Here is a 19660-nt window from a genome sequence, read left to right on the forward strand (position 1 = left end):
AGCCATAAGCAGCTTTCAGCCTGCCACGGCCCCGTTGTGGGAAGCCAGCCTTTTAACGTGGGACATGACTGAGAGGAGCGCATCCAGCAGTCAGGCTTTGTCCGGGCCGCGTACTAGGGACACCCTGTGTGGTGACGCTCAGCAGCACTGCCTAGCAGCTACAGAGACAGGACCTGAGTTAGGGCTGGGGCAGAGAGGATGTGGCAGGAGGCTGATTTGGCCCTCAGTACAGGTGGGGTTGTGCTAGTTTGCACCCTGGCAGCTGGGATGTCTGCGCCATGGCTCTCCTGCCCCCGGAACACCTCTGCACCTGAGCTTCTGCATCTTGTTTTTTTGGGGTGGGGTTTTTTGGGGGGGGGTTGGGGTGTGAGGGGGAGTTTGCAGGCTTGGCAGATGCCAGTGTTTTTTAACTTCATCCTTATTTAACTAGTAACCTTGTTAACGTGCCGTCTTTCTTTTCAAACATGCCCTGTGAGCTGAGTCCCAGAGTGCTGGCAGAGTTAATCCATCCCTTGGTAGGGTTCACCCAAAGCCAGTGCCTGTCTTTTGGAGTGCGTCACACACCGTTTTCCGCGAAGGTCTGCCTGACCCTTCGTCTGCCTGCACAGACCACTCTAGCCAGGGCCGGGAGGTGGGCGGAGTAGGGCCTCTCTGTGCTGTGTTCAAGTTGATGAGAGTTTTGCCCCAGCGTTGAGTGCAGCCCTGTTCTCCGTGGTGCATCTCTAGGGTAATCGGGATGGTTGACGGCAGCATGGATAGATGTGCCCTCCATCTAGCTAGAGCAAAGCTAGCTCGAGTAACGTTCGCTCACGCTAGTTTTGATCAAAGCCAGGTTGGTCTGTGTGCGCTGCAGTCACGCTTCCCAACTGCTGTGTAGACCCATCTTGTGTGTCCCTCTAGCTAGTGCACAAGGGCTCTTACAGGGACTGAACTTGAGCTCCAACAGCTGATGGTTGGACGCACAGGAAGAAACATCGGAAGGCGAGTTGCAGCATGTTCAGCAAAACTATCTAGCCCCACACAGCAGATGGGAGGCCTTGGGCATAACAAGTGCCTGTTGATTTGCTGGATAACATTTCCACTCCTTGAATACCACTGATCAGGGGAGGCATTTTCTCCTCCATCTCTCAGAGATGATTTCCCTCCTTTCTCGCATTGATTGGGGGTGTGCAGCAAGGAAGCTGACCTGACGATGATCCCATAATGGTGATGCTGATGAGGGAGCTTGCTGAGATAAAGCTGCCTTTGTGCTATGGGGCTATGAATTGATGCAGTTTCTTTGATTGGGTCAGATAACTCCATGCAGAACATTGGGTAGCAGACACATCTTGATTTTTTTTTAATATGTAAACTGTAACTGGCCATTATAACTGGGCTTCAGACAGAAGGACATAGGGCATCAAATAAAGTTCATCAAGGGTTTTATTCTATTCCTTTATATTCTTTGCTTCCTAACTTTCTGCCTGAGGAGGAGGAGGGATGATGTGATGAGGTGGTATTTGTTGTCAGATGTCACTGGTGTGGTGCTCTGCTTTGTCCAACATTGATACCGGTTGGCTGCGTGCATGCGTTCCCTCTGCGTGCTGCCCCGGCTCTGCAGATCGCTGACACAGCAGAGCCCGAGTCAATGACCACAGACTCCGATAAGGGACGAAGGCACCCAGCCAGGTTTATCGGCAGATGAAGCCAGTAATAGTTCCCTGCAGACTCTACAGGACATACTACGAACATGTGCCCCCGACAATGGACCGGCTCAGTTAGTGACGGGACTCTCCACTGCCTCCTAGGCCAGACAAAAACAACTCTTCAGGGGTACCCTTTTATACATAGTTACCAACAAGTTACATGTTGGTCCCGACATACAGAGGTGCAACCCCTCTGTTAGGGTGCCGCCACTCACCTTGAACAAAACAACTCTATCCATTGTGTTATTCCTTTGACCCTGTCTTTAGGATGGGTCAGCCTGTTACTTGTTATCTGTGTAGAATGTGCTAGTCCTGGACTGTTCTGGTACCATCCTGGCGCATGTTTATCTTACTAGTGCTTAGTACCTGTTAGGTACGTGTATAATTGCAACATCAGCTGCCTTCTTGTCAGCTTCTGTGGGCAGTGCCTGCCTCTGGCTCACAGCTTAACTTGGCTTTATGTTGGCAAAGTCTTGACCATTCCTTTAGTTCAGGCCTTAGGTTCATACCGGGCCTCTGATACAAGGATTTATGTTTCAGAGCCTCATCTTACCACAGGATTGACTTAGCATTAGTGAAGCAATTACTGGATATCCTGTGCCCGGTGCGAGTGTCCACCCTTCAAAAAGGCTGTGGAAAACTTGGAAAGGGTTCAGAAAAGAGCTACCAGTTCAAGAAGATACGCCTTATAGTGAGAGACTTAAGGATCTCATTCTGTTTAGGATGAGGTGAGGTTAAGAGGTGACTTGATCAGGGTCTACAGGTACCAAATGGGAAAGAGATTTCTGATAGGAGGCAGTTCTTTAATCTAGCAGAAAAAACCCTAGGAAGATGCAGTGAGCGTAAGCTGAAACTAGATGAATTCAGAGCAGAAATAAGGCACACATTTTTAACAGTGAGGATGATTAATGGCTGAGATGATTTACTTGGGAACTTGGTAGAGTCTCCATTATTTGAAGACTGCCCAAGACTGGGGGTATGGCTACACAGCAACAAAAGACCAGCAGAATGGCTGTGGCTGGCCTGGGTCAGCTAACTTGGGCTTGCAGGCTTGCTGTGCTGGCTCTGGGCTCTGAGACCCCACAAGAGGGGAGGGTCTGAGGGTATGTCTACATTGCAATTAAAAACACATGGCTGGCCCCTGCCAGCTGCCTCAGGCTAAGGGGCTGTTTAATTGCAGTGTAGATGTCTGGGCTAGGCTGTTCTGTAGATGTTCTGGCTGGAGTCTGGACCCTGAGGGTGTGGACTCTGTACTTAGACACTCGAACCTGGCACGGGCCAGCTGTCTCTGGCTAAGGGACATCTCAGTGTAGACATTCAAGCTCATGCTGGAGCCTGGGTTCTGGAACCCTCTGACCTCGCAGGACCCTGGTGCCCAGGCTCCAGCCTAGCCCAGACATCTACACTGCAATTAAACAGCCCCTTAGCCTGAGGCAGCTGGCAGGGGCCAGCCATGGGTTTTTAATTGCAATGTAGACATACCCTCAGACCCTCCCCTTTTGTGGGGTCTCAGAGCCCAGGCTGCAGCCTGAGCCTGAACGTCTACACTGCTGTTTTTAGCCCCATTGCCTGAGCCAGCTGACCCAGTCTCTGAGACTGGTTTTTTTAATGCTCTAGCTCAAATCGAAGTTGTAAGCTCAATGCAGTGATTACTGGGTGAGATTCTCTGACCTGTGTCCTGCAGGAGGTTGGACTAGATGACCACAGTGGTCCCTTCTGGCCTTAACGCTGAATGAGCTAGGACACCAGGCTGAATATCTGCAGACTTGGGTTCTCTTGTCAGCGTTGCCACTGACTCACCACATGCCCTTGAGCAAGTCCTTTAGCCTTTGTGTACCTCATTTTCCCTTTTGTAATATGGGGTTAATGAGTGATATTTTCCCATCTGTGGAATAAGTCAATGGAATGTGTTCCTAAGTCCTTTATCAGGCATACGAATATGTTATGCTCATACCATGCTCTGTCTGCTGGCAATGATTAACCTTCTCCATACCCCAGGAGATGACTACCATTGCTGCTTTAGAGATGGGGGAAATTGAGGCAGAGATATTGAGCTCCCAGTCCTGTGGTCAGCCTCTTGGCTCGTCATACACTTTAATCAGTGTCCAAAGATCAGAAACACTAAGCGAGGGTTAAGGGCGGGTTGCACCATGAAGTTTAAAATATATATATATTCAAGAACATTTAGTGATGCAATTATCACACTCTTCCTCTCTGTATTCAGTAGCACCCATGATACACAATAGGAGATGAAATGGTTATATAAGAGATGAAAGAGCAGCCAAGGTAACATTACGTTGTTACAAGTTAGGGGTGTATGAGTGTGTTTTAGTGTCTTTTGATCTGTTTTTTTTTAAAAAAAGTAACAACAATGATATTGGAATCTGCATTTATCATACACTCACATGCAGAAAGGAATATCCAGAAGGGTTGCTATAGATACACTTTATCGCATGCCCCAGCAACACGAATGCTCTGCGTTGCAGTTAGGCTTCATTTGTAGCCCTTGCATAATCTGATTTTGTTACTGTCAGAATAAGGTAAAATGGATGACGGGTGAGGTTAAAACTAAACCAGCCCCTCTAACCACGAAATTAGACTTTAGCAACTGGCTTGCTACCCAGTCGGTGGCCCAACAGCTGTACAACCTGGACATCTGAGAAGGTTAAACTGCTTGAGAAACATGAGCACTGGTGGAAAATTGAGCCCGCTGTCTGCTTGATGAGCTTGCCAGCACGTCTGGGTACCATGTAAGTGCTTTGACTCCAAATCCTTAAGCAACAGATTGTCTTCTGAATATTCGTTAGAGTTGCTCTGCTCCCCAGCTGATATTTGCATCTTTTATGTGAGATGGCAGAAATGTCTCACCTCGGCCAACGAGGAAAATCCATGCGCTAGAAAAGGCCCAATGCAGCAGCTGAATTAGTTGTTGAATTGATCAGAAGGGAAGCAGTTGTATCAGATGATGGTATTCTCTTGCTGAGCACTTTTCTGGCATTAATGGGTGAATCCTCGCAATATCTGCAGCACAAGGATGATATGCCCATTTTCCAAATTGAGCGGTAGCGAAGAGAGAGCATGGCTGAAATTTTCAAAGACGTCTGAGAAAATTGGGCACCCCCCCTATTGAATTTCAGGAATGAAATTTCACTGTAGGTCAAACAGGTAAACCATCATGCAAAATGTCTGAGCTTAGAGGAGAAAGTTTGCAAAAGGAGAATGCTGGAGGCATGAGCACAACTGATATCTTAGAACCAGTCTACATAGAAAAGGCGGGTGAAAGTCCAGAACTTCAGCTAGTGTACTTCTGTATAGCTCCACTGAGTGGGAAACTGGGCGCAGTCTCTCTTAAAAGCCAAATCTCATCTCTCTGCAGAGTGTGTGCATCTGCTCTTGTGCAGCTCAGTCTTAAAAATAGAGAACATCAGAGACCCCCTAAAGGGCTAAACGCTCACCAGCGAGAAAGCAGTGTGCACTGCTTCTCTGAACACCAACTGCAGCCCAGGTGAGCGAGGTCCAGCACGTCTTCATCTTCAGCTACGGGGTTTGATATTCCCACTGGTCCTTCATATGCCCAAACTCCCTGGTACCCCTGCTGTATCCCATTCTCGGGCACACTGTCCACACCATTAGCACCTGTTAAACTGCAGCCCCAGAAAGCTTCAGCCCTCTCCCCATACACATGGCGCGCTCTCTTTCTGCCATCTACTCTGAAGGGTTGTTTGCCCCATGCCCTGGCGATGGCCTATAATGTTGAACATCTCACAGGGTGGTAGAAGGCAGGAGGCCAAAGAGGGGCGCTACCTGAAAAGGATAAACATGGTGCATAAGGAAGGAAGCATTCAATGAAATAGAGAGGGGATGTTTGGGCTTAAAATTTTCCTGGCAGATCTGTTGGGCTGTGGAATAGTCTCCCATGGGAGACAGAGAGCCCCAGAGCTTGGAAATTTTGGAATTAGGCTGGGCAAAGTACAGGAAAATATCCTATGGGGACACAATGCTGTCGTGGCTGGAGGATAGATAATACTGAACCATGCCCATTCTGCAATTAAGTGATGCACTTGTGGGCATTACAGGTCTGGGTGAAGGCTCAGAAGATTCCATTCACGTTTGGAGTCTTCAACCATAGTTTATTGTAATGCCTGGTGATTATTTAGCTGGTCAGAAGATGGGGCAGAATTGGCCCTCCCTCTCATTCCTGTTTGTGGTCATCTACTCTACCTTTCAAGTTTTACGCAGTTCCAGATTTTGAATGTTTGAGTAGAATGCTCCATAGCCCAAGGACTAACTTATTGAAAAACACAAGCAAGAGCTACCTTGTTAAAAGCAAATAAACAAACTAAGCCCAGGCACTGGCTATACATCAAAAAAGCCACTCTAGGGTTTTTAATCCTCGCTATCAGGTCTGCATCACTCACTGACTTTCCTTTCCCACTGACGGATAATGTTCTGTTTATCCTTGGGGACAGGAATGAAATCCTGCAAGCAAATGTTAGCACAAACTGTTGGTTTGGCTCGAGTGTTGGGCTGACGGGGTGTCTGGTCCTGTGTGTTATTTGCTAGTATTGTGACAGCTATCGTGGGTGCAGATGTTGTTTTAAAAGAGAAGTGCAAGTATCTGTGAGCAGATTAGTTTGCTGAGCTGCGTAACATCAGTCAGATACACCCCAGGAGCGTGGTACATTGTAGTGGTTGCCATGCTGACATCCATGAAGAACTGGCTGGTCACATGGCGTCTGATTTCTTTGTTTCCAGCTTTCCTGTCGTTTTTCTGATCCCTAAAATTCTTTGGTGTTGAAAATTGAATCCTGACAGTATTTTCTGTTGCTGTTGAGACTCTCCTCAGAATGCTTTTAAGCGCTTTTCCTTTCCCCCCATTATAGATGGCATGAGGTGAATTATAAAATGACAACACGCACACCCCCTTTCCTCTGGTGACGTTGGGTGTCAATTTGCATGATCACTTTTATGCAAAGATTCTTAATGGGCATTGAAAATCCATATTTTGCAACGTGCAAGGCGATAGATGAGCATTATCCTGCCTAGAAATGGCATGGGAAGCAAGTGACATTCAATCAGAACAATTTCAGATGACTTCTTGCACTTGTTTGTTTGCCATTAAAATTCTGAGGTCGGGGGAGGGGGAGAGTTAAGTGCATCTAAAATGTCAAATCTTTTTTAGTGCAAAGCAGCAGCTGTTGCTTGTGTGAGGTTCAGGAATTTATGCCCATGTAATTTCTTGGCTGCTTCTCGCCTTTTCAAATTGAAGATGAACAGAGAGAGACTCTCTCTGAGTGGTCTTGCAGGCCACTGCTCGTTTTGTCCTTTCACAGCCCTGATGCTTGGAGTTTACTGACGGGCTTTTAAAATGCCAAAGTAGAGCCTGGTGCCAGTTAATGTCCTGCTGGGAACCTGGGTTGGGGAGCATCTGAGAGTCTTGGCTTAACAGGAAACATACTAGCAGATGAAAATGAGGCAAGTCTTTTGAAGGTGGTCGGGAGCAGCCACTGACTATAGGTAGTGACGTGTTCCAAACCTAGGAATGAAAACATAACTGAATACAGTGGTGCCTTCCTTCAGCAACAGATGGAAAAGAGAAGACTGAGAGGGACATAAGTTTTCAGGTACATAAAAGGTTGGTTACAAGGAGGAGGGAGAAGAATTGTTCTTCTTAACCTCTGAGGCTAGGACAAGAAGCAATGGGCTTAAATTGCAGCAAGGGAGGTTTAGCTTGGACATTAGGACAAACTTCCTAACTGTCAGGGTGGTTAAGCACTGGAATAAATTGCCTAGGGAGGTTGTGGAATCTCCAACACTATCTAACCTGCTCTTAAACATCTCCAAACACCTGTTGGGGTTGGCAATCTTTCAGAAGTGGTGTGCTGAGTCTTCATTTGTTCACTTTAATTTAAGGTTTTGCGTGCCAATAATACATTTTAACGCTTTTTAGAAGGTGTCTCTCTATAAGTCTATATATTGTATAACTAAACTATTGTCGTATGTAAACAAGGTTTTCAAAATGTTTAAGAAGCTTCATTTAAAATTGAATTAAAATGCGGATCTTATGCTGCCGGCCCGCTCAGCCCATTGCCAGCCTGGGGTTCCGTTCACCTAGACCGGCAGTGTGCTGAGCGGGGCCTGCAGCCGGGACCCCGGCTGGCAAGGGGCTGGCAGCCAGAACCTGAGACCGGCAGTGGGCTGAGTGGGGCCAGTGGCCGGGACCCCAGACTGTCAGTGGGCTGAGCGGCTCAGCCTGCTGCCGGTCTGGGGTTCAGTCTGCCGGCTCCTGCCAACCAGGGTCCCAACTGCCGGCCCCGCTCAACGCGCTACCAGTCTGGAGTCCCAGCCCTGTCCACATAGAGTGGGTACCTACCTTCTCCCTGGTTCTAGCCATTTTCTTCCTCTCTCTGCACTGAGATGATTCATAGATACTAAGGTCAGAAGGGACCATTCTGATCATCTAGTCCCACCTCCTGCACAGCGCAGGCCACAGAATCTCACCCACCCACTCCTACGAAAAACCTCACCTATGTCTGAGCTATTGAAGTCCTTAAATCATGGTTTAAAGACTTCAAGGAGCAGAGAAGCCTCCCTCAAGTCACCCATGCCCCATGCTACAGAGGAAGGCGAAAAACCTCCAGGGCCTCTCCAATCTGCCGTGGAGGAAAATTCCTTCCCAACCCCAAATATGGCAATCAGCTAAACCCTGAGCATATGGGCAAGATTCACCAGCCAGATACCCAGGAAAGAATTCTCTGTAGTAACTCAGATCCCATCCATCTAATATCCCATCTCAGGGGATTAGTCCTATTTACCCTGAATATTTAAAGATCAATTACTTACCAAAATCACATTATTCCATCATACCATCTCCTCCATAAACTTATTGAGTAGAATCTTAAAACCAGATAGATCTTTTGCCCCCACTGCTTCTCTTGGAAGGCTATTACAAAACTTCACTCCTCTGATGGTTAGAAACCTTCATCTAATTTAAAGTCTAAACTTCCTGGTGGCCAGTTTATACCCATTTGTTCTTGTGTCCACATTGGTGCTGAGCTGAAATAATTCCTCTCCCTCTCCTGTATTTATCCCTCTGATATATTTATAGAGGGCAATCGTATCTCCCCTCAACCTGCTTTTAGTTGGCTAAACAAGCCAAGCTCCTTGAGTCTCCTTTCATAAGACAAGTTTTCCATTCCTCGGATCATCCTAGTAGCCCTTCTCTGTACCTGCTCCAGTTTGAATTCATCCTTTTTAAACATGGGAAACCAGAACTGCACACAGTATTCTAGGTGAGGTCTCACCAGTGCCTTGTATAATGGTACTAAAACCTCCTTATCCCTACTGGAAATGCCTCTCCTGATGCGTCCCAAAACCACATTAGCTTTTTTCACAGCCATGTCGCATTGGCATCTCATAGTCATCCTATGATCAACCAATACTCCAAGGTCCTTCTCCTCTTCCGTTACTTCTAATTGATGCGTTCTCAACTTATAACTAAAATTCTTGTTATTAATCCCTAAATGCATAACCTTACTCTTCTCACTATTAAATTTCATCCTATTACTATTACTCCAGTTTACAAGGTCATCCAGATCCTCCTGTATAATATCCCGATCCTTCTCTGAATTGGCAATACCTCCCAGCTTTGTATCATCTGCAAACTTTATTAGCATACTCCCACTTTTTGTGCCAAGGTCAGTAGTAAAAATACTAATCAGATTGGTCCCAAAACCGATCCCTGAGGAACTCCACTCGTAACCTCCCTCCAACCTGACAGTTCTCCTTTCAGTAGGACCCGTTGCAGTCTCCCCTTTAACCAATTCCTTATCCACCTTTTGATGTTCATATTGATCCCCATCTTCTCCAATTTAACTAATAATTCCCCATGTGGCACAATATCAAATGCCTTACTGAAATCTAGGTAAATTAGATCCACTGCATTTCCTTTATCTAAAAAATCTGTTACTTTTTCAAAAAAGGAGATTAGGTTGGTTTGGCACGATGTACCTTTTGTAAAACCATGTTGTATTTTGTCCCATTTACCATTGACTTCAATGTCCTTAACTAATTTCTCCTTCAAAATTTTTTCCAGGACCTTGCATACTACAGATGTCAAACTAACTGGCCTGTAGTTACCCGGATCACTTTTTTTTTCCTTTCTTAAAAATAGGAACTATATTAGCAATTCTCCAATCATTCGGTACTACTCCTGAGTTTACAGTTTCATTAAAAATTCTTGCTAATGGGCTTGCAATTTCAGGTGCCAATTGCTTTAATATTCTTGGATGAAGATTATCTGGGCCCCCAGATTTAGTCCCATTAAGCTGTTTGAGTTTCGCTTCTACCTCAGATATGGTAATATCTGCCTCCATATCCTCATTCCCATTTGTCATGCTACCATTATCCCGAAGATCCTCTTTAGCCTTATTAAAGACTGAGGCAAAGTATTTGTTTAGATATTGGGCCATGCCTAGATTATCCTTAACCTCCACTCCATCCTCAGTGTTTAGCGGCCCCACTTCTTAGTTTTCTTCTTATTTATATGGCTATAGAACCTTTTACTATTGGTTTTAATTCCCTTTGCAAGGTCCACCTCTACTCGACTTTTAGCCTGTCTCACTTTATCCCTACATGTTCTGACCTCAATTAGGTAGCTTTCCTTGCTGATCCCTCCCATCTTCCACTCCCTGTATGCTTTCTGCTTCTTCTTAATCACCTCTCTAAGATGCTTGCTCATCCAGCTTGGTCTACAACTCCTTCTTATGAATTTTTTCCCCTTTCTTGGGATACAGGCTTCCGATAGCTTCTGCAGCTTTGCTTTAAAGTAATCCCAGGCTTCCTCTACCTTTAGATCCATAAGTTCTTCAGTCCAATCCACTTCCCTAACTAATTTCCTTAATTTTTGAAAGTCAGCCCTTTTGAAATCAAAAACTCTAGTTGCAGATTTATTTTTGTTAATCCTTCCGTTTAGTTTGAACTGAATTAGCTCATGATCACTTGAGCCAAGGTTGTCCCCTACAACCATTTCTTCTATGAGGTCCTCGCTACTCACCAAAATTAAATCTAAAATGGCATCCTCTCTAGTCGGTTCAGCAACTACTTGATGAAGGAATCCATCAGCTATCGCATCTAGGAAAATCTGAGCCCTATTATTATTACTAGCACTGGTCCTCCAGTCTATATCTGGGAAGCTAAAGTCTCCCATGATCACACAGTTTCCATTAGTATTCACTTGATTAAAGACATTAAAAAGGGCTGTATCCATATCCAAATTAGATCCCGGAGGTCTATAGCACACCCCAAGCACTATCGTAGGAGAGGCTTTACTAGTTTTCTTCCCCAATGTAATTTTTGCCCAGGCGGACTCTGTCTTATCCATTGCATCGCTTCTTATTTCTTTACATTCTACCTCATCATTGATATACAATGCTACTCCACCACCTTTACCTTTGTTTCTGTCTTTCCTAAACAGCACATCCCCTTCAATACCTGTAGTCCAGTCATGACTACTATTCCACCATGTTTCTGTTATCCCTATAATATCTGGTTTCACTTCCTGCACCAGTAGCTCTAGTTCCTCCATTTTGTTACCTAGGCTCCTCGCCTTGGTGTACAAACATCTTAATTTTTGCTGTTTGGCCTCGCTCACATTTTGTACCCTATTAGGCACAGTCATTCTACAGCCAGTATAACCTATTAGACTAGTATCCACACCGCCCTCACTCGTTATATACATTCTCCTACCCACGGCTGTATCCTTTCTTACTTCGTCTTCTTCCCTCTCAATGCTAAAATCTGGCGTGGAGATTACCTGGACATCTCCCCCTAATTCCTAGTTTAAAGCTCTTTATCAATTGTGCCAGCCTTGATCCTAGAAGTCTGTTTCCTTCCCTGAGGAGGTGGGAGTGTGCCGAGAGCAGGGCTGGGGGTGAAGGAGCAGGCTGGGGGTTGGGGTGCAGTGTCTAGCCAGGAGCTAAAATGAGGGAGGGGGCTCAGGGTTGGGGCAGGAGGTTTGGGTGTGGAGCGCTTACCTGGGCAGCTCCCATTTGGTGCAAGGGGTGCAGGTGGGAATGGCGGTGTGTGTGTGCGAGTGCGTGCGTGTGTGCGTGCGCGCAGAAGCTCCCCGTTTGGTGCTCAGGGTGGGAGTGGGGATGTGGGGGGTGCAAGAGTCAGGGCATTGGGTGTGGGGGGGCTGGGTATGTGTAGGCGGTGCCGGAGTCAGGGCGAGGGTTGGGGGGTGCGGGGTCAGGGCATGGGGCTGGGGGGTGCAGAGGTGAGGGCAGAGATCTGGGTGTGTGTGAGGAACATTCAAGGGTCAGGGCAGAGGGCTGGGGTATGGGGGTGTGTGCAGGGGTCGGGGCAGAGGGCTGGGGGTGTGGTCTGGGGTCGTGGAGGTGCTCCCAACCCCCTGCCCTGAGCGGCTCACGGCAGGGGGCTGGAGGGGTTATGCCCTGATTCCACCCCCTTCCCCAAGGTCCCCAGAGCAGAGAGCGCCCTGCCGCTCCGCTTTTACCTCTCCCCCTCCCTAGCAAGGGCCCTTCCTAGCTGATCAGCCGCAGGGAGGGAGCGGAGGGGGGCAGGAAGGCGGAGGAGGAAGAAGCTTGCCTGCCCTGCAAGGAGAGAGTGGTGAGCGGGGGGCGGAAAAGAGTGGGCCGGGCCAGGCAGGATTTTTAATGGGACGCTGCTGTCTGCCCGGGACTGGCCCGTGTACTATAGGTTGCCGACCCCGTCTCTAGATAATCCTTAGTCCTGCCATGAGTGCAGGGGACTGGACTAGACGACCTCTCGAGGTCCCTTCCAGTTCTGTGATTCCCAGGAGGCAGGTCTTGTGCATGGGGGATGGAAATGGGCTGGTTCTTTTTGAGACCCTGTGTGACCGGGGTCCTGGGGAGCTCAATCAGGGCAAACTGCAAAGAATGGGGCAGACAATCCCCAAAACTGATGGTTATTTCAATATGTAGATTCATCAAGTTAGCCTCAAAACAGCTTCTGTAATACCGTACAGATTACCTAGAAGCCAAAACACAGTTCCCTTAAAGCAACTCAGCCTTGGGCTTCCCTCCAGGCAGCCAAGTCAAGATTTGCAAGATTCGTTGCAATTATGTAACAGTGGTAGCAACAATGATCTGCACAGGCCTATTTTAATCTTATAACGTCACACCCTGTAATTCCCACCCTTTCCTGTACTTGTAGCACAGGAAGGTCCCCACGTCACTGCCACCCCACCCCTTGTTTGAGGGTGTCTGGACATAGCTGCCTTATAGGCCCATCAGTTTTAACCACCATATTGTCTAGCCCTGCTCAGAGCAGTTTTAGATGGCATGGTGGCTTTAATGCCGGCCTGTCTACACTAGCACTGTCTGTACTAGCACTTGTAGCGGGCTTTCCAGTCTCCTGTCAATCTTACAGCTGCAGTGAAACCATAAATAACGTAAACCAAAAAGAACAGGAGTACTTGTGGAACCTTAGAGATGAACAAATTTATTAGATCGTAAGATTTCGTGGGCTGCAGCCCACTTCATCGGATGTGGAACGCTGAGGAAGGCTTGACCTTCTCCAGGCTGCAGTTTGATCAGCATCTTTCATGCCGGTTTTTTGGTTGTGGGTGGGGCAAATGGTTCCCAGCATGAGCCTGCTCCCTTCCAAACTGATTTCGAGTCAATTTCTTTTTTTCCCCCCTCAGACAGAGGTGAAAATGGGGAGCCCTATCAGAGGCGGAAGGGCGTTGGAGCCAGCCAATCAGAAGTCCCATCTGCATCTCAGACTTCTGGAGACAGCGCATTGACCCCAGGAAGTAGCAGTTGGAGGCGAATTATGCTGCTCATTCTAGCTGTAACGATACATAACATTCCAGGTAAGCACCTTGTCTGCTTTCAGTTGCAGGGTGGGTGTAGCCATGTTGGTCCCCGGAGGTGATAGAGATGAGGTGAGGGGGACGATATCTTTTATTAGACCAATTTCTGTTGGTGGAAAGGACAAGCTGTCAAGCTTCATAGAGCTCTTCTTCCGCTCTGGAGAAGGTAACCAGAGTGTTTATCATACCTTCTGTGCGACCCTCTTGTGCTTAACAATCTGTCCTACCTTTTATGTAGCTTAGACACTCTGGTTACCTTCTCCAGACCTAAGGAAGAGCTCTGTGAAGCTCAAATGCTTGTCCCTTCCATCAACAGATGTTGGTCCAATAAAAGATACTACCTCACCCACCTTGTCACTTGCAGTGACCTGTTCTTGAAGATGTCATTTCCTCGGTTGGATGAGAGGCATAGCCTAGTTGATGCCACCACATCAAGGATTTTGGAATGGCCACTTTGTTTTTATAGCTGTTTCATTATTGCAGATGGCACCCATCACAGTAGCATCTGGGCACCTTTTTGATTAAATCTACTACAGCTGGTCTTGCTTGTCTGTGTTCATGTTATTCAGTCCTATAAAGGCTGAATCACCAACATACATTAGCAGGTGGCAGTTTCAGGAGAATGCCTCCTGATTCTGCACTGTGTTCTAAATTCCCTGGGTCTCCCCCTACTGCCAGCCCCAAGTGTTTAAAAATATCAGACTCCCCTCCTCCATCCCCCCAAATCACAAGAGTTAAAAATCATGAGGTCTTAAAAATAATGACTGTTTGGCTTTTTATTTGTCTGCTAGTCTTTGCGCTGATAGGGGTTGCATTTTCAAGCTTTGCTCTGCAACCATGAGGGACAGAAACATTTTCTTTTTGGTGAATTAAAAAAAGGCTGAGATTCTCACAATCACATGAATCCAGGAGCTGGGGCTTTAAGAAAAACTGATATCGCAGGACTGGCATTAACATTGTGAGAGTTGACAACGCTTAGTTGCTTTGTAATTCTTTGTTATACTGGGGGTAAGACAGGATAATTCTTTCAGTCTGCTTTCCTTGCATGCTCTTTTTCCTCCCCCTTTCTATCTCTTTTCCTTGTTAGAAGAGCTCTTATTTCATTTACGTGTGTAACCTGTGTTATGGAGGGATAGAGGGAAGCTGATCTACATAGCTTTGCCCTTGGGGAGACTGAGATGCTAGATTCTCTGTGCTCGCTTGAGAAAGCAGGATTCCAAAACACGATGACTGTATCACTCTGTGGCAGGGAAGCTGCAACCGCATACTAAACACAAAAGACACTCTTCCCATCAGAACAGAGACTCTGGAAGTTTCCTTGTTCTGTTGCCTGTGCTTTTTGATTTTAAGGGTAGCTTCTTGCTGCTGTGGGAGAACTGTAATTTTAAATTTTGTTATTGGACACTTCTCTGTTCTGTTGACTAGTGTGAAAAAGCTCAGAATTATGTGGCTTTGATCACAGCTCTTATATCTACTTCAAGGACAGTCAGGAGCCAAATGCCAAAACAATTGTAGAAATATAAAGCTGGAAGTAGTAGCCGTGGGTTGGGGTGTGTGTGTGTGTGTGTGTGTGTGTGTGTGTGTGCGCTTTCTGCTCATGAATTTCAAAAACTGCATTTTTTCCATTCTTCTGTGGCTTGCTTGTCTCGTTGAAATCAATTGCTTCATTTCAGCTTGTAATCATTTTTCACTGTCCTTCATTGCTCCATCTACTGCCTCTTGGTGGAGGCATTCACTTAACTAGGCTTTCTGTGATTCCAAAGAGGGTGAACGGTAATATCGCCTCTTCACCTTTCGTTGGGTGATCTCAAAGTGCTTTGCTAACGCTAATTAATTGTGCATCCCAGGACTATGCTGGCCTTGTCTGTACTAGCAAAATTAGTACCTGTTTTTCAGCAAGTGTTAACCATGGTGTAGCTGCATCAGTGCTAAGCTGCAAGTGTAGGAAAAATTCCTGGGTTTTTACCATGCGCCTGTGAAAACCTGCTCTAGATTCATTGAAACCACTTGAAAGCTTATACAGGTTTGTATCACTGAGTGGCCAGTGAGCAAGTACAAGATTAACTGCAAATAAAATGTCATCTAATGCAGCATTAGGGTTGATGCTTTAAACTTGCAAAAGCCAAGAATCTCTGATTTAAAATTCTCCCAGGTGCCATAAATCTAACCTGTGTGTTTTATATCTCATTGTTTAGCACTGGCTATAGTGACATATAGTGCAGAGTATTTATTTTACAGTGTGAACAAACTAGAGGGTGGATGAAGGCAAGTAGTAAATTCAGCATGCTGAGCCTTTTGATCTGGGATAGGAATACAGGAATTGCCTGAGTGGGTCAGTGGAATAATCCCTACATCTAGCCCAGTGGTCTGTCAGCTGTTTTAGAAGAAGATGCAAGAAACTCAGCATTCGGCAGTTATTACTCCCAAGGGCATTCTGTGCCAAGAAAATTTTAAAATTCTGCAGGTGTGGGTCGAAAGGGTTTTGTGTGGGGCAATCTGGGTGCCGGCGGCTCAGTGGGGGAGCTTGTTGGGGGGTTCTGGATGCAATGGTAATGGGACTCTGCAGGGGGGTCCAGGTGAAGGTGGTTGGGACTCAGCGGGGAGGGGGTGTCTGGGTGTGGGGGGGTGGGAAGCTCAGTGGGTGGGGGTCCAGATGCTGGGGGAGTGGGAATTAGTGGGGTGGGGATCTAGGTGCAGCTAGTTGGGGCTCGGTAGGGTGGGATGGGGATCCAGGTGCGGGTGGCTTGTTGGGGTGGTCCAGGTGCAGGGGTAAGTGGGGCTCATTGTGGGGGGGTTCTGAGTGCAGGGGCGGTGAGGCTCAGCAGGAGGGTTTGAGTATGAGGGGGTCTGGATGCATGGGAGTTGGGTGGATGTGGGAGCAGCTCCCTGTATAGGGACCTCACCCCCTGCAGCAGAGAAGCAATGGGTGCAGGAAGCTGGGGGCAGGGGGAGTTTGCAGAGATTCTTGCAGCCAGGGGAGAAATCTGGGGGGTGCGTCTGACCCGGCCCCAGATGCCGTGCAGGGGACGAAGAAGTCCCATCCTGCCCAGCTGGGACTAGCAGCTGAGTCCGGTGCAGGGTAGGAGCCACCAGCTGGGTCTTCCCCAGTCCTGCCTCCTGCCCCACAGTGATTTACCCCTCTGACGGCTGCCCTAGGCACCTGAAACATACTGCTGGGGAGGGTCGCATGACCGCTCTTGTGGATTCCCTGTCAAAAAGTCATTTTTCTGTGGGGAGGCAAAGAAATCTGCGGGGGACATAAATTCTGCATAATTCCCCCAGGAGTAAGTTATTGGAACATCTCCTGATCAGCTTATGCCCTTGGGCCTCGTGACTTGATATCTAAATTGATTGCCCATTTTCCATTCAAAAACTCTTGATTTGGGTTTTTTTTAATACTCTGATAATTACCCAATTAACACTCCTGTCTTTTTTGTTAAAGTCTTCACCTAAATGATCCCTTGTGGCAATGAGTTCCACAGGCCAGTTCTGCATTTTGTGAAAGCATGTTTCGTTTCCTTCATCTGTTTTGAATTTGCTGCCTCTTGTTGCATGCCCCCTTGCTCTCTTGTATGTGAAAAGAGGGTGAACAGCTGTGCCTGATGTATCCTCTTTATAGGAGTCATTACTTCACATACTTTTATCGTGAGATGCATAAAACTATAAAGATGAGGTTCTTTTAGTTGCTCTCTTCTGTTGGGGTGTTTGGAGTTCACATTTTCAAGCTCTTCTCTTTAACTATGTGAACTAGAAACACTTTTTAAATTAAAACTGGGATTCTTAGTTAATAAGACTGATTTCAGCCATGGGTGGCTTTAGGAAAAATGCCAAATACCGTGAGACTTGTGATAAACTCATGAATTGGTCATATGAATTTTCAGAAGTGCTGACATAATCCTTTGCCTTCAGGAAGAGTTTTACCATCGAATTCAGTGGGAGCAGAGTTGGGCCAATTCTGGACGCCTGAATCTCCACCAGAAAACTCCACTTGATTGAGTCAGTGTGACTTGTGTCTGCAAAATGAGCTGTGTGTAACTTTCTCTGTATGCAAGCAAATCCTGATTGGTCTCCCAAATTAGGAAAATCTGTTAATGATTCCTTGAGTGGCTTTTCTCTGTCTTTCTCAGGAATTTGGTAGTTTGTGATTTTAAAAAAAAAAATCAATTTCCACCTTCTGATGTTTTAAATTCAGCTTCTTCCAATCTGGCACATCCCATACATTATAAACTCAGTTGCTGAGTTGTAACAACTTGAAATCTGTTCTTATAGCTATAAAACTACAGCACAGGAAAACAATTGGTCTTAATTATTAGAGTTCTCTGACTAATAAACTACAGACAGTGCTTTCAGAGATCTGAAATAAAATCTGTGGGATCTTAATTGAATAGAAATTTGTAAAAGTGTTTTTTTTAAATAAAGAAAACATTTGCTTTGTGCTGGAGATGAAACTGATTTTAATCCCTTTTAATTACAGCAGGTGAACAGCAGACCTCCCGTATGGATTCTTCTACCAGTTGGGAGAACCAGGGGACATAAATTTACATATTTCTCCAAATTAGACTTTTGTTAAAATGTATGATTTGGCTTGTGGTACTGAGCCTAGGAGCTGCAGTGCTAGACTTGATAGTGGTAGGTGCTGTGCAAACACAGAACCAAAAGATTGTCCGTGCCCCAGACTAAGTGCAAGCTTCTACCAAAATTAAGATCACTAGGAATAGTGAAATTTTGTAAAAGAAACACTGGTAATGGTTAGTTTAAAGCAAAGACGTTGCCATTTGCGTTTGCAAACCCCTCCCCTCCGAAAGGGAAACTGACTGTCATTGTACTCTGTCTGTCACTGAAGAAACAAACCTTCGTAAAGGAAGGAACAAAGTGTCACCCAAAGCAATAGGTTAATGACCATAATCTCTTCGTTGCTGGAGCGCGCTCTTCGAAGGGGCTGTTGTAACCTTTTTTTTGTTCTAACACTGTACAAAGCCCCCCTTGGGCAGTTATTGAGCCTCAGAAATTATCTCTTACTTCTTAAAGGTCACAGCATTAAAGTTTAACATTTAGAGTAGTGTGGGAGAGCAGCGCCCTGTGAATGTATCTGTTACAGCTCAGCAAGTGAGTTCTGTTCATCTCTTGCTGCAAGGCTCCCTGGCTAACAAATACGGTCTTCCCCATCTTCTTTTCCTGAGGCCTTCAAGTGCATGTGAGGCAGGGATACAGACCACTCCAGCTTGGATGCAGCCCCTGCAGATTTCACTAACTTCCGGTGGACAGGCTGGCAAAGCGTGCGAGGTGGAAACGGCCTTGTTGTTGGGGCAGAAGTTGAATGGGTTTCTGTATCGATGTGTGGGGCAATGTTTAGACTGAGCTCCATCCTTAGAAGAGTGGGGGCTCGCTTTCCTTTCTCGTTGACCTATGTGTTTCCCTTAGCACTGCATAGGCAGGCCAGCCTTTTAGACGGGTGAAGTGAATGAGCGTAACATCCGTCTAGTGCTGTCCACTGATATCGAAGCCCCCTACAAGCGTCATTATTTCCATTTCACAGTTTGGGCAACTGAGGCATTGAGAGGCGAGGTGACTTGCCCAGAGTCTCAGTTAGCGTTGGCGGTGGGAATAGAAGCCAGGTCTCCTGACTCCTAGTCCAAAGCCCTAGCCACTGGGCCATGCCTCCTGGACAGTTTCCCAGCATGCCCTGTCTTAGGACATGAAGCGATAGCACTGGGAGCCTCTAAGGTTGGTAACTCGCAGGCCAGTTGCAAACCCCTCTGACGAGAGGTTTTGTACTTACCTGGCCTCCTGTTTCCAAAAGAGCATCCCTGTTTTATTTCTTGGTTGTGTGGCCTTTTGGGGTCTCAATGTTTGTTATGGAGCTGTCACGACGACTTCTCTGCACTGTTTCCATGGGTTGCGGGGGCCGTGGAGAGACCAAAGGTGCCAGCCGCAGATGAGCGAGTAGGAAGAGGGGAAGTCTTGCTCAAAGTGAAGATAAGGCCTCGAGGAGGGAAGCAGAACTGGTGGGGTCATTGGGATTAGGGAGAAGGGTTATAGTGGGCTACCGTGCCCATCACCATAGTATCTGACCCATCTTTGTGTCGTCCTGGAACAGGGATTTTCCTAGGATGCCGAC

The 19660-nt window shown here is 46.7% G+C and overlaps 1 protein-coding gene across 10 annotated transcripts in view; it reads left to right on the forward strand.

Annotated features, from left to right (window-relative positions):
- The window catches only part of SLC39A11 (solute carrier family 39 member 11), a 430131-nt gene that overhangs the window by 146255 nt on the left and 264216 nt on the right, over positions 1 to 19660 (forward strand). For 8 of the 10 annotated variants that reach the window (XM_043497571.1, XM_038371445.2, XM_043497567.1 and 5 more), the window contains one exon: positions 13372 to 13542. The exons of the other annotated variants lie outside the window; for them this stretch is intronic. In XM_043497571.1, the coding sequence (XP_043353506.1) occupies positions 13372 to 13542 (171 nt within the window). The remainder of the gene's footprint in view (positions 1 to 13371; positions 13543 to 19660) is intronic. 10 annotated transcript variants of the gene reach the window in all.

This window comes from Dermochelys coriacea, chromosome 14 (assembly GCF_009764565.3).
Source record: "Dermochelys coriacea isolate rDerCor1 chromosome 14, rDerCor1.pri.v4, whole genome shotgun sequence".
NCBI classification, from domain to species: domain Eukaryota; kingdom Metazoa; phylum Chordata; order Testudines; family Dermochelyidae; genus Dermochelys; species Dermochelys coriacea.